This window comes from Sceloporus occidentalis, unplaced genomic scaffold (genome assembly GCF_023333645.1).
Source record: "Sceloporus occidentalis isolate IW3139 unplaced genomic scaffold, rSceOcc1.0.p SCAF_61, whole genome shotgun sequence".
NCBI lineage: Eukaryota > Metazoa > Chordata > Lepidosauria > Squamata > Phrynosomatidae > Sceloporus > Sceloporus occidentalis.
In genome coordinates this window covers 2,181,298-2,194,928 of record NW_028317041.1, presented here as the reverse complement: position 1 = coordinate 2,194,928, position 13,631 = coordinate 2,181,298, and the positions used below count along the sequence as shown (strand labels likewise).

At 45.2% G+C, this 13,631-nt stretch overlaps 1 protein-coding gene across 1 annotated transcript in view; it reads left to right on the top strand.

Moving 5' to 3' along the window:
* The first annotated feature begins 663 nt into the window (after positions 1-663).
* Positions 664-13,631, top strand: part of LOC149287399 (rho GTPase-activating protein 10-like) — a 106,768-nt gene continuing 93,800 nt past the window's right edge. Inside the window, exon 1 of the mRNA XM_089492873.1 lies at positions 664-817. Coding sequence (XP_089348999.1) covers positions 664-817 — 154 coding nt within the window. The remainder of the gene's footprint in view (positions 818-13,631) is intronic.

Genomic DNA, 13,631 nt, shown 5'->3' with positions numbered 1-13,631 from the left:
TTGGAATGTTATCACTATTACTCTCCCGGATCGAATGCGATCCCATTCTGAATCCACGGCATCTCTAATGTTAATATGTGCATTGCCAGGTTTTAGCATATCTCAGCCCATCTGCACTCTAACGGTTAAAAGGTTAAAGGGAAAAACACCCATGAAGAAGAAGAGTAATGGAAAGACAAGGGGGTGTGGGGGAGGGAGGAGTGTGCGTACTAAAGGGACGCTTGGAGATGTCTTGGAAGGGGGCGGGGGCGGGGGCGTGGAAGAAGGGAAAGGGGTGAAGATAATAGGTGGGGAAGCGTTGGCAGAAAGCACTAGCTTACAGGCTAGGGGCGGGGACATGAGCGGGGTCAGTGTGTAGGAATGTGTGCTGAGGCTGATGGGATGGAATGAGTTATCTGCCTGAGGCTGGAAGGAGCTCAGCGTCTTGGCACAAGAGTGTCAATGAAACCTAGCAGTCTCTTTTTTTTTTTTTGAATTGTTACTCCTCATGGTGGCTGTCTGTTGTTAAGTAGTGGATCGGTGCTGTGCGGCAGCATTCCGGAGCCAGGTGACCTGCGGCTGGCCGTGTCGCCTGTCTGCCTATTTATGTGCTTGTGTCTCGGTTGCCTATTAAGGGATTTGCAGGGCACGGAGGATCTGAGCCGGGACTGGTGAGCTGGAATCATGGGGCTGCAGCCCTTGGAGTTCAGCGACTGCTACCTGGACAGCCCCTGGCTGAGGGAGAGGATCCGCTCGCACGAGTCGGAGCTGGACCGAACCAACAAGTTTCTTAAGGAGCTTTTAAAGGATGGGAAGAACCTCATTGCTGCTACAAAAAGTAAGTGTGTGATCCTGCAACTCTGCTACACGACTCTAGTGTGTAAACAGACACACCACCGACACTCACAGCCAGGGAGTTAAATAACCCTTCTCACCATGACGTCATTAACACTTCCCTTTCGTAATGTTACATTTAGGGTGTGAACTCCAGAGTTAGATTATATTGGAAATAACTGCTGGCGTTTCTTATGTGAATTGGTAACACGGGAACATTATATATAATACAATAAGTACAATGTGCTGTGATATGACTTAGCATGGATTTTACTATTTATTGTTTCATATAGCGCCATCATATTCCGTAGTGCTGTACAATGTTTCCAAAAAGAGGTGTCATCACTGGCGTATGGTCCTGTGTTAGAATATTTATTTATACAGCGCCAACAATTTCCTTCTTATGGTACATTCAAAGGGTATGACAAAACTACAAGCGACAGACTAAGGCAACCTGGCACTAACAGCTCCAAGTTTACAGTCTAGAGGATTACGATAAATACAATATATAGATCTGCATTTTGTGCTTGTGAAAAAAGGCTTGCTTTATAGACAGCGGCTAGCAGAATTCCAACGAGTCTTCCTTTTGTAACTTGTACACCATGAAAAGGAAAGCTAGAGGTCTGTTCCCAGGGGTCAGGTCTTTGCCTCTAGTAAGACCGCGCTACACCTGGATAAAAGTCCCGATGTTCTTCCTTTTGAACTGAGATAGCAGTGTATGTGCTGCAAAATACAATATAACCCCGTGTCTAGATTTAAGAAAAACATCTTTGGTGGGAGAGACCTGCAAGAATAATAATAATAATCGATGTGTTATATACTGAACCCACTGTACAGCCTACAGACTGAAGAACTGCAGACACTCTTGGTGGGATAACATTGGGAGAATCTGATAATGTTGATTTCATCCATGCCTCGTTACAGCCGCTGTTCTATATGAAATTACACTATTAATGTAGGGCTTGCTGTCATTGCATCGGTGATGTAAGAGTATAATTTTCTTGGACGCCATGGTTACATAGGATGGTACCTTCAGCAGGTTGTGACTTTGGTGCAGGGCGTTGATGGAAGTCCTGCTGACAACCATGGCACTTTGTAAACCAGCAAGCAAAAGAAATGTACACTTCAATACGTATATTTTCAGAATTAATAAATTATTGGACTGCTCTGTGGTTTTTTGTTTTTTTTTTCTTTTCTTATTTCTAATCAATGGTTGATTCAATATAAATATTTAATGCGAGTATGATTTATTTCTGTGTGATATGTTATGTTATTCCTATGTATATGCCTTGTTTACTTCAACACATTATTTGTGGTTCTGGATATCATCCTTTTTAATGAACATCTCCGGGACCTCGCAATAACCTCAGATGGCACGCTGCATTGTGTTATTCAAGTGGTGTTGTTAAGTGGGTACTGCTTATCTCCATGAAATGATGGATTCGCTTAAAATATATTGAAAGTAGTGACGATTGTATTTCATATGTTTATGTGACTTTTAGTCTCATGCACTTAGGTTTGTATGTAATATCTGTAGCAAAGTGTCTCATACATGGTAAAATGATCAGTTGGTTCCATGTGAGTATTCACATATCCATGATCTACGTCTCTTGGAACACAGCGCTGATTGTGATGCAGCAGGCAGCGTAAGTATTTATGCTGCAAATGGCATCCTATATCCTTACGCGAGCCACGTATTGCCACGACCATAGGAAAGCGTGTGTTTATTTGTGACGATTCTCTGGCATCACCTCATGTGAGCTCAGAAAAAAACCAAAGGCCCCCTGTGCAAAACTTCAAACAAAAACAGCACACATTGCTGGGTACCTTATTTCCAATATAAATATGCCACGTACAGAAATAAAATGGTAGGCAATGAAAAATCACCAATTATAGGCAGTCTGGGGATTTGTACATATGAATCATTATCCGACTAACACAGCTCAGCAGAGTCATTTATCTTTAGTACGATCAGGTTGTAGCAGTTGTGTTATCAATCTGTTGTTGTTCACAACTTGACATAAAGTGAATTTGAATTAAGATGTGTTGGTTTTGGCTCAGAAGATAAGAACTGCAATCTCACCATTCTCCATTCCAAAACCACAGCAGCAAAAAAAGGTGAACCGAGACATTTTATGCTGCAATAAGTGATACTAAACTATTTAAATATTAAAACATTTAAATGGTATCCCTGTGCAGTCCCTTACCATTTGTTTACTGGAAAAAAAGATGCAAAAGCTGGGGTAAGTGCATATGGTGGCTGGAATGCCCCTTCCAAACGTTTTTGAAGCCTATCTGAAGTGGCCCCCTGTTGCTCCCCCAACAAAGCCTAGCCCAGGGGTGTCCAAGTTTTTTCTGCAGTGGGCCACTTCATCAGAATTGTATACGTGCGAGGGCCGCACTCATTTTTCACTTAGAGAAAATATGGCCTTTAATAAGATATACAGATTAAAATAAAGTAAATGACTAGGGCTGAAACAACGAATCGATAAAATCGATAATAATCGATAACGGAAATCGTTGTCGACGATTTCCGTTATCGATTAATCAAGTGATCGATTCGTTGTTGGAGCACTCGGCTCCTTTTACTTACCTCCGCGAGCGTTCCCCGCTTCTGCTACACACTCTGCAGTCTCCGCCTTCTTTCAACTACGTGACGGATGTGACGCGTTCCGGAGGTAAGTACCGTATTTGCTCGATTATAAGACGACCCTGATTATAAGACGACCCCCCCCAAAATCTGAATATTAACTTAGGAAAAAAAGAAAAAGCCTGAATATAAGACGACCCTAAAGGAAAAAAGTTTTACCAGTAAATGTTAATTCATGTAAACTATTTTTTTAAATAAAAGCTATGATTGAGAAAAATATTTTTTTTGTTTTTATTTCCTTGTATTTTCCAACCTGTCCCCCAGTTACGCACATCTGCCCCCAGGCTTGCCACACCAATATGGCACTGTGGCCCATGATATGCCTTTTAACCCTCTATATGCCACTGTGCCCCATGGTATGCCTTTTGACCCCCTATGTGCCACTCTGCCTCCAGAAATGCCTTATACCCCTATATCCCATTCTGGCATTTAGGGGGTTAAAATGCATATTATGGGGCAGAGTGGCATATAGGGAGGTATAAGGCATTCCAGGAGGCAGTGGCATTAAGGGAGTTAAAAGGCATTGTATAGAGCACTCTATAAGGCATTTCAGGAGGCAGAGTGCTCTATTAAATGCCCCCTTAACGCCACTCTGCTTCCTGAAATGCCTTATAACTCCCTATATGCCACTCTGCCCCATAATATGCCTTTTAACCCCCTAAGTGCCAGAGTGGCATATAGGGGTATAAGGCATTCCAGAAATGCCCTATGTCCCCCATTTAACACACACACACGCACACACACTTACCGGTGCTTCCAAATTCCTGCTGTATTGCCGGGGCAGCGGGTTGACGTCTCCTTCCGCTGCAGCCGCAACCTGTGCGGGGAACTCTGATTTCTGACAGTCGGGGAAGGTATCCGCGACGGACGCAGACAACCCCCGCTGCTAGCCACACCTCCTTCCGGCTGCAGCGGACGTTGTCTACGCGGATCGCGTAGACGTCAACCCGCTGCCCCGGCAATACAGCAGGAAGCACCGGTAAGTGTGTGTGGGGGGGTGTTAAGTGGGGGGAGACAGGAGGATCCAGGTCCCCTGCAGCGGTGCGGGGGATCTGGATCTTAGTCTCATAATCAGACCTCTATTTGAGGTCTGATTAGAAGACGACCCCGATTAGAAGACGAGGGGTATTTTTCAGAGCATTTGCTCTGAAAAAAACCTCGTCTTATAATCGAGCAAATACGGTATTCTTCATGTCTATGTGCGATTCGCTCTATGCGATTCGCTCTGTGCGAGTGGCTCCATTCGCACAGAGCGGTTCGCGGGGGTGGGAGTCCACGGCGGGGTGGGGGTGGGGTTTCAGGGGATGCAGGGTGTGAGTGTGGGTGCAGGGCAGAGTGGAGGTGGTGGGGCAGGCCAGGGTAGGAGACTGAGTGCAGGGCAGGGTGGGGATGCAGGGTGTGAGTGTGGGTGCAGGGCTGAGTGGGGATGCAGGGTGTGAGTGTGGGTGCAGGGCAGAGTGGGGGTGGGGATGCAGGGCAGGGTGTGAGTGTGGGGGCAGGGCAGAATGTGGGGGCAGGGCTGGGTGCAGGGCAGAGTTGGAGACTGGGTGCAGGGGCACAGTGCAAAGTGCTGGGTGCAAAGTGCCAGGGCTGGGGCAAAGTTTCTTGAACAGTAATAGTCCACCTCTTTTCAGAATGTTTGGGGTTATTTTGTTTCATAAATATTGTGTTTGGGTTCTTGTACTTTGAAAATATTGTTTTTTATTACATCATAACAAAATAAGAATGTTAATGTAAATTTTAAGTTGTTTTTTAACATCCAGTTCATTAAATTATTTTAAATAAACGAAAAATTAGCATATTGTTTTTTTTTATCCAATTAATCGAAAAAATAATCGGCTAACTAATCGATTATTAAAATAATCGTTAGTTGCAGCCCTATAAATGACACAAAACTTTTACTTTTCCTCTCACTGATTTCTGGGATTTCTGGGCCTACAAATTCAGGATTCTGGATAAGTAAAAATAAAATAGTTCTATCAGGGGCGTAACTAGACGCCTCAGGGCCCGGGTGCGAGAATCTGTTAAGGGCCCCCTCACCCCCCCCCAAAAAACATGATTTTTACCCAACAATTTTTTTTCAACTAATTCAACAAATTTACATATTGAATCATATCTGTAAAAAAATCAAAGAAAAAGGGGCGCATGTACAAAGGGCATAATCCAGGGGTGTCCAGGTTTTTTCTGCAGTGGGCCACTTCATCAGAATTGTATACGTGCGCGGGCCGCACTCATTTTTCACTGTGACAAAAAATATGGCCTTTAATAAAATATGCAGATTAAAATAAAGTAAAATGACACAAAACCTTTACTCTTCCTCTCACTGATTTCTGGGCCTTGAAAGTTTTGCGACTACAAATTCAGGATTCCCTAGATTTATTCTAGGGATGAACTAAAATGAAAATTCTGGACCAAAACATTCAGGGTTCACTTAGCCAAAACCGAAAATGACCCCCACCTTTAAAAATAATAATAAAAACTCACATGTTTAATAAAAGTAGGTAACACACAATTGGACAAAATTAGCAATATGACTTGGCATGATAGGAGTGTGATTGCTAACAGTAGTCACAGTCCCATCATGCCTAGGTTCCATCACTTACACATCCATCCAGTAAATGCTGGAACCTAGGCATTATGGGACTGTGATTGCTGTTAGCAATCACACTCCTATCATGCCAAGTCAGCCAGTACATGCTGGTACAGGGTGGCTGTAAGTGCAGACCCCATACTGCTGGCAGCATCACTACACAAGGGGGGCAGCTGGCCAGGTTTCAGCATGTACTGGCTGACTTGGCATGATAGGAGTGTGATTGCTAACAGCAATCACAGTCCCATCATGCCTAGGTTCCAGCTCTTACACATCCATGCTATCACACACACAAATTAATTCATTCACAGAATCATTCCCTCAATCAGACATACTCCTTCACACAACCTACCCCACCCCCTTACCTGCTCTACAGCTCTCGATGCCGCTCACAGACTTCAGCAGGGGGCGCGGCCTCCCTTGTTCTCCCCACAGAGGAGGCAGGACTGGAGCAGAGACTAGACCCTCCCACAAGTAAGCAGCAGGGCTCTTGTGATCCTGGCTGCCGATCTCACGCGGACCGCATGTTGGACGCCCCTGGCCTAGCTTGTAATATATGCCCTGACTACAGTTCTCACGGCCATTCACTTATAATAGCTCATGGTAATCATAAACAGTCAAAACAGCAGAATGTTAATGTTTGATGCACACGGGCATTAAATAGGTTAAATAATTACACATAAGGAAGATTTGCTCACCGTTGTTAAAGATGGTAAAACACCATGGAAGTTTTATTGAAGGAATTTGGAGTGTTGAAGTGATAACTCTATTGAACCATAGTTCACGTCTGGTGGGGTCATTGTAAGGGCCCCAGTAACATCCCTGCATAGAAACAACTGGAAAGGTGCAATCTACAGGAACATTCAGTTCGTTGCTATAGTGACACATCCTCACAACAGAGTCTACTTGTGTTCATAACTCCCAATATTGTTCTGATTTCCAGTCAAAAAGTATAATTCCCCCCGGGAACACTAATCTATACCCCTTATAAAGAATAAGCTTTTGTTTGGGCAGCACCCTATATCACTTTATTAAATTACCCATTCCATTGGAAAATGAATGGAATGTATGTGTATTTTTTTTTGTATAACCTTTGTGTTCTTAAATGATATTTAAGATAACAAAATATAATTGTGTGTATCCATAAATAGTATAAATACCGTATTGGCCCGAATATAGGCCGCACTCCCCCCCCCCACACACTTTAAGTCTTTAAAGTGGGGGTGCGGCCTATATTCGGGGACTAGCGCCCGACGCCCGGGACATGCAGTTCCGGGTGCCGGGCCGGCAGCATGGTTAGGATACAGATCCCCCGCAGCGGTGCAGGGGACCTGCATCCTACTCTCTGATACGCTCAGTCAGCCACCCCTGCCGGCACTTTCCATGGGGGGAGCGCCGGCAAGGGAGGTTGTCTAAGCGCATCGCGCAGACGTTCACCGGCTGCAGCGATGCGCGCGTAAACAACCTCCGCAGCCGGCACATCGTGCAGACGTGCCGGCTGCGGAGGTTGTTTACGCGCATCGCCGCAGCCGGTGAAGGTCCGCACGATGCATTTTACCTCTGCCCCCAAGACTTACCAGAGCAGACTCCCGGGTGTCTTGCGGGGCCGGCGGGGGACATCTACGCAATACGCGTGTACAACTTCCGGTGCCGGCACTTCCGCTGAGTGTGGCAGCATATCTCGAGGGGGGGGGAGAATGGCAGCATATCTCAGGGGGAGGACAGTGGCAGCATATCCACTCTTTAAGATATTTTGTAATATTTGGTTTATGGTACATCTGGGGTATTCTAACTATTGACCTTACATTTCCAAATTGTTACCAAATCTTGTAATGCAGGTTTTCCCTGGCTCAGTTTCAGTGTAGTGGAATGTAGTGGTCCCCTTTTCCTGTCAGGAGAAGTCTGGCCAGAAGTGGTCTTCATGGAAAACTTGCGGCCAAAAAGCCATACATCTGATGTGGAAATATGGCCAAGTCACTCAACTATTTACAGAAACTGGGGCGCAGAAAAATGGCAGCAAGTGCTTTGGACTTTAAATATTTGTCGGTAGCAGAAGGCAGTTTGTTCCCAGGAGGCCTGCAGAGCGGTACAAGAAGTATTTGTAGGCAATAGTGAAGCATGGTGGAGGTTCCTTGCAGGTTTGGGGTTGCATTTCCGGCAAGGAAGGTGGTAATGCTCGTCTCGGGCAGATCCTTATCTGTCATGTAATACCATCAGGGAGGGGTCTGGCCCCAAATATACTCTGCAACGTGACAAGAACCCCAAACATACAGCCAAAGCCATTAGGAGTCCTGGAAGTGATGGAATGGGCCCAACAGAGACCTGATCTCAACAGCATTGAGTCTGTCTGGGATTACATAAAGGGAACCAGAAGGGAAGGTGATTCATGCCCCTGTGGCACCGCAGTGACATAGTGTGCTGATTGCATGGGTTGCCATGTCATCCGCACGGGTAGCTGCTTATTTTTAACCAATTTAAAAGCTGGGAAACAGTAAAATCAAAGCAAGTCAAATATGAATCTTCATTGGAGATTTGTTTTCGCTTTAAAAATTAAAGCTTCTCAGGGCCCTAGGTAGATGAGTAAATTGGAGTAACATCAGAGAAAGTGATACATCATACAAAAAGTACGAGAAATGCCCACAATCTCACGTGTTCAATGTGTCTCTCATTTAAAATAAACCTGTTGAACAGCATGTCGGGCAATTTGTGTCTGTGCCATTACTAAACCTCAGTTACACCACAACTGATCTAGAATTCTAAGCTTTCTAAAGAAAAGAAGAAAAAAAAAAACACCAACCTTTTTTTGGATTACGTTGTCACAGCTCACAAACCACATCCTGCTCCTAGCAAACATATAGACAATTCTACTATTCTCTGATGCTGCCTGGAAGAGTTTAAACCTTCTACACATTTCTATAAAGAATCCTGTGTATATGTCTTAACAATTCCACATTATGTATTATAGTTTTAGTATAATAGACATTATTTTTCCATTGGGTGGATTATTACCCTTCCCCTCCTGATTGGTAAATATACATTTGTCTTTGTGCATGTGGTTGGTCTGTCTTTGAATTGTTTGAGTAAGGCACTTTGCTTCCAACCTGCTAGGGTTGTGCAGGAATGGCTAAGACGTCAGAGCTAGGCTTATAAACATCTCTTACTTGGTTTAACATACCCTGACATAACTACTGGGAACATGGGGTCCATCTGCAGACCCATTGCCTGGAGGCCAGCAGGGTCTCCAAGGTACATATACAGTATGTTCTCTTGGATACCCGGATGTGACATCATAATCTGGTACCTTTGTAAGAAAATCTGTTTTTGCTTACTCGTGGAAATTTGTGGATACTTATTGGTAATAGGGATATGCCACCAAATCTTAGTTCTTCTGAATCACTGCAATTTAAGTTGTGTAACTCCAAGCGCTTTATAAGAGAATCACTCCCTAACCGTTAGTGTGGAAAAGTTGTGTTTTAGGGAGTGTGGGAGGAGATAGACATGTGGATATACCATCTTTTATTTAGGCTGTTCCCGACAGCCCCTCTAAAGAAGAATGCATATTAAATGAAGAAAAATTAAATAAAACGCATCTCCTGCTCTGCAATTAGCTGGAGGCAGAACCTCCCATGCATTTGCAAAAGAGACACCATGGACGTTTAAAGAATACATCAATATCCATATGATGGGTAACTTGGTTGACCCACTAATGTAAGGTTTCCTTGCTATCTGAGTAAGACTTTAAAATAAAAAATACCATGCCTAAAATTCTTATACCTTCTGGATTTACTGGGGAGCTGGCCCTTCCTGGCACAGTTAAGCACATGGGTTCCCTTGGAGTGTGCAGATTCCTCATTCTGGTTATTCTTTAAAATTCTTATACAACATACTTTGTCTCTACCCACTAATGGGACACTAGGCATGTAGAGCAATTTGATACATTCATTTACTTTGATTACGCTTTATTAAGCGCCAACAAAATCTGCTGCAGTGTACAACTTAAGTGAGATGGTTAACACATACATAAAAAAAACGTACAGTATCCCCTTCAGGAGTGGGACGTACCTGGTACTTCCTGGTCATACGTCACCGCCAGACCGGGACATACCAGGTACGTCATCGATGATGCGCGATCCAGCGTCGCTATGAACGCCGGGATTGCGAGGGGCAGCTGCTTCTGACCGCTGGGTATCCCCAGCGATCCGTAGCAGCCACTCCCCCTCAATTCCGTGCACGTGATCGCTTTGAAGCGAATCACGAGCACGGAATTAAAATATTTTAATAAAACTGCGGTCTTCGAGGGAAGACGCAGTACGAGGACGCCGGTCCCGAAGGGGTTAACACATACAAATACAACGGGAGCTTAGAACTCTGCCTATGAGCTTGCCATATATGATACTTCTGCATGGGCTTGCAATCTAAAGAATGCTACCAAACGTAGCCACGCCACGCAAATCACTATATTTATCTTACTTGCAGATTAACAATAACATGGTGCACAATACTGCCTCCTCATTTCACCTGGGGCAATAGGTTTCAATGTTTTTTTTCTCTGTCTGTTCCCACAATGTAATTCTGCTTATTAACTTTCCTGTTGGTGACTTCATCCTGCTTCATGTTTGTCGGTGTCTTAAGGTTCATGTCGTTCACTTTTTTTGCAGTCAAATATGTGTATGTTTTACTTTACTGAGAGGGAATCAGATAAGTGGAACGGCCTCCCACCATGTTTCCATGTGCATATATTTGTGTATATCCACAACACTTTGAAAATTATATAATATACTAATATAAAATTTGATACTTTAAATTCATGTGCAATTTACAAATATATCGGCATAATAATTAATCAATGTAACCCATTCATTTGAAAAAGAAGTGTTGCACCTGCTGCTCTGACGAGTGTATTGGTATGGCCCAGAGCCTTCCTTAAGACACAATAAGCTGAACACTTTAAGATGCTGGCAAGGACACGTCTGAAAATGAAAAGGCACAAAACCAAGAAACAGAAGGCATAGGTAAAGAACAGGCAGGTTAAAACAAATATATCACCAGCTACATCCATATCAGGAACACTCTTATGAAGAGTGGATTCTTTAGAGTTCCTGAGCCTCTGTAGACTTAGAGGGAGTGTAAACAAAATACTGTGCTAGTGGAAGTGGATTATCTGCCATCCGTGTATTTTAAATCAGATGCAGATTTACCCAATGAGGCAATCCATTTAATCCATTGGTCCCTATTGGCTTGAGACTTACTGCTAGGTGAGAAGATCTCAAAAAGAGAAAATCTTGGTTATTAATGCCCACATGACAACTTTTCAAATTGCTAAGTAATGTGTGTGTTCCAATTTTGAGCTTTTATAAGGGTAAATATATTTAGCGGTGGATGACAAGCTAGCTCTGGGGTACCACGCGTGTGCGCTGGCCATCCAAGGACATGGGAGGCAAATGCTGTTGTAGCTTTATTTATTTGAGAAAAATGATAGACCCCATGATAAAGACACTGGTCTATATGTATATTTTGCTTTAAAATACTTTAATGTTAAGGCAATATTGACCTTGTAAGGCATACTGTAACGGGTTCACCAAGAGAGCTGTAGTAACTCCCAGAGATCACCCACATGTATCCTCCTGTTGTCCCAGGAATCACTTCCAGCACCAGTCAGCATGCGCACCTTAGAACCCTGCTATGTGTACCCAATAAGTAGACACAACTACCTTGAACTGAGTACAGCAGGAATGAACGGTTTATTGTTGTAAGACATAGACTGATATAGCCACAGAACTTCATTAACATAAATCAACATTGATATACAGGTAGACAACCCAACCTTTAATCCCCTTTAGCTACTGAATATCCCCCTGGTAGCCATCCTGTTAATGGGATTAGTTTAACAATGGAGTTCCTGCCTGTTTGGCAGCCAGGCTGGAGCCATCTCTGAATACCTTGGGCCCTGTATGACAGCTCATTCTGTCACATATCTCCCCTTTTAAAAAGAAGACTGAAATGGGGCCAGAGCCCAACCGGGTTTGCATCCAGTTCAGTCGGACAGCACAGCTCCGTCGCTCCTAGAGTTGTGGATGCAGGGGGCTGCCAAGAGGCACCTGTCCCACTAACCAGTCCTGGGGTGCACTTAGAGACTTGGGAGTTCGGGTCCCAGACGAGGACAACAGTCCCACTTGCCAGGGCAGGGAGACAGGGTCCATAATCTGCGGGTAGCAGGCTTGCTTTCAGTCCTCTCCAGGGGCCCCAGTGATGGACAGTTCCATCACATATCTCCTTTTTCTGGGGGAGACTGACGTCTGATAAGACCCCACACAGTTTGACTCCGAAGTCAGTCTGTATATCTGGACCACAACTGCCAGCCACAAATTGGTACTCCCCAAAACAATGTAACAAAAGAGCAGTACTCACCCGCCTGCCCTCTGCCTCTTCTGAAAAATATAACTGCCGCTGGAGAGAATTGACAATTGCACCTTCTCTCTGGAGTCTTCTCAGCCGCTGGGGAGATGACAGGGTGGCGGGGGCCCCTTCAATCCAGGGTTGGGCATCCGAGCCAGCTGTCCAGCAATTCTGGGGACCACAGGTGGCAACGACAGTCTCATCCACCTGTATGGGGTACGTGTCCCCCAGTGCTGGTTTTGTACCATCCTCTAGTGGAGGGACGTCTGATGAGGGAGTGCAGAGGCCAGCTGCACTCTGACCAGGAGAAAGCTCTTCTATAGGATTTGCGGGCACCTCCGGTGCTGGTAGAGAGGGGCCGTCCTGCCTCTCTCCTGTTGCCAGTATTTCGGCTGCGGTGGTCTGAGCGGGCACTGCGGGAGCGTCATGGTCAGACTCAGGAACAAGGGGGAGGGGTGGGCAGAGAACAGCAGCACTCTGCCCTGTTGCCAGCGCTTCTGCTGGGGAGTGTGGATCTGGGCCAACTGCCCAACATTCTGGGGACCCAGGTGTGGAGACCGCAGTCCCATCAACTACCACAGTCTCAGGGGCTGCCTGACTGGACCCTACAAGGTTGCTGTGGTCAGGCTCGGGAAACAGGGAAAGGAGCAGGCAGAGGCCAGTGATACTCTTCCCCGATGGCAGCTCTTCTGCTGGGTGGGCGCTTGTGGAGACCGCAGTGCCATCTACTACACTCAGAAAACTTTCTTCCTTTCTCTGGGAAGTCAATTGCAAGCCCTCCTGGACCAACATCCTCAGATGTAAAATCAATTAAATCCACAATCTCTGGATCCGGTTGTGGTGTACAGTCACATAGTTCCGCTATCGGATCTGGGTTAGCTGTCCAGTATCCCTGTGACTCAGTCCCATCCACCCCTCCTGGGTCAACATCCTCAGGTGACCACGCAGTAAAATCAATGAAATCCATGGTCACTGGGGCATACTGTTGCACATGGTCAAACAACTCTTGTTATGCCTGTTCCAGGTCAGCCCACAGCTCAGGCACGTATGGGATATCCTCCTCCCTTCGCTCCTGGACGTCTTCCTCCCGACACTCCGATGCACTACCGAAGTCGGGATCCTTTTCTATAATTTCCAATAATAATCCCGGGCCGCCGAAGCCATAGACCTCTGTAGGACCTT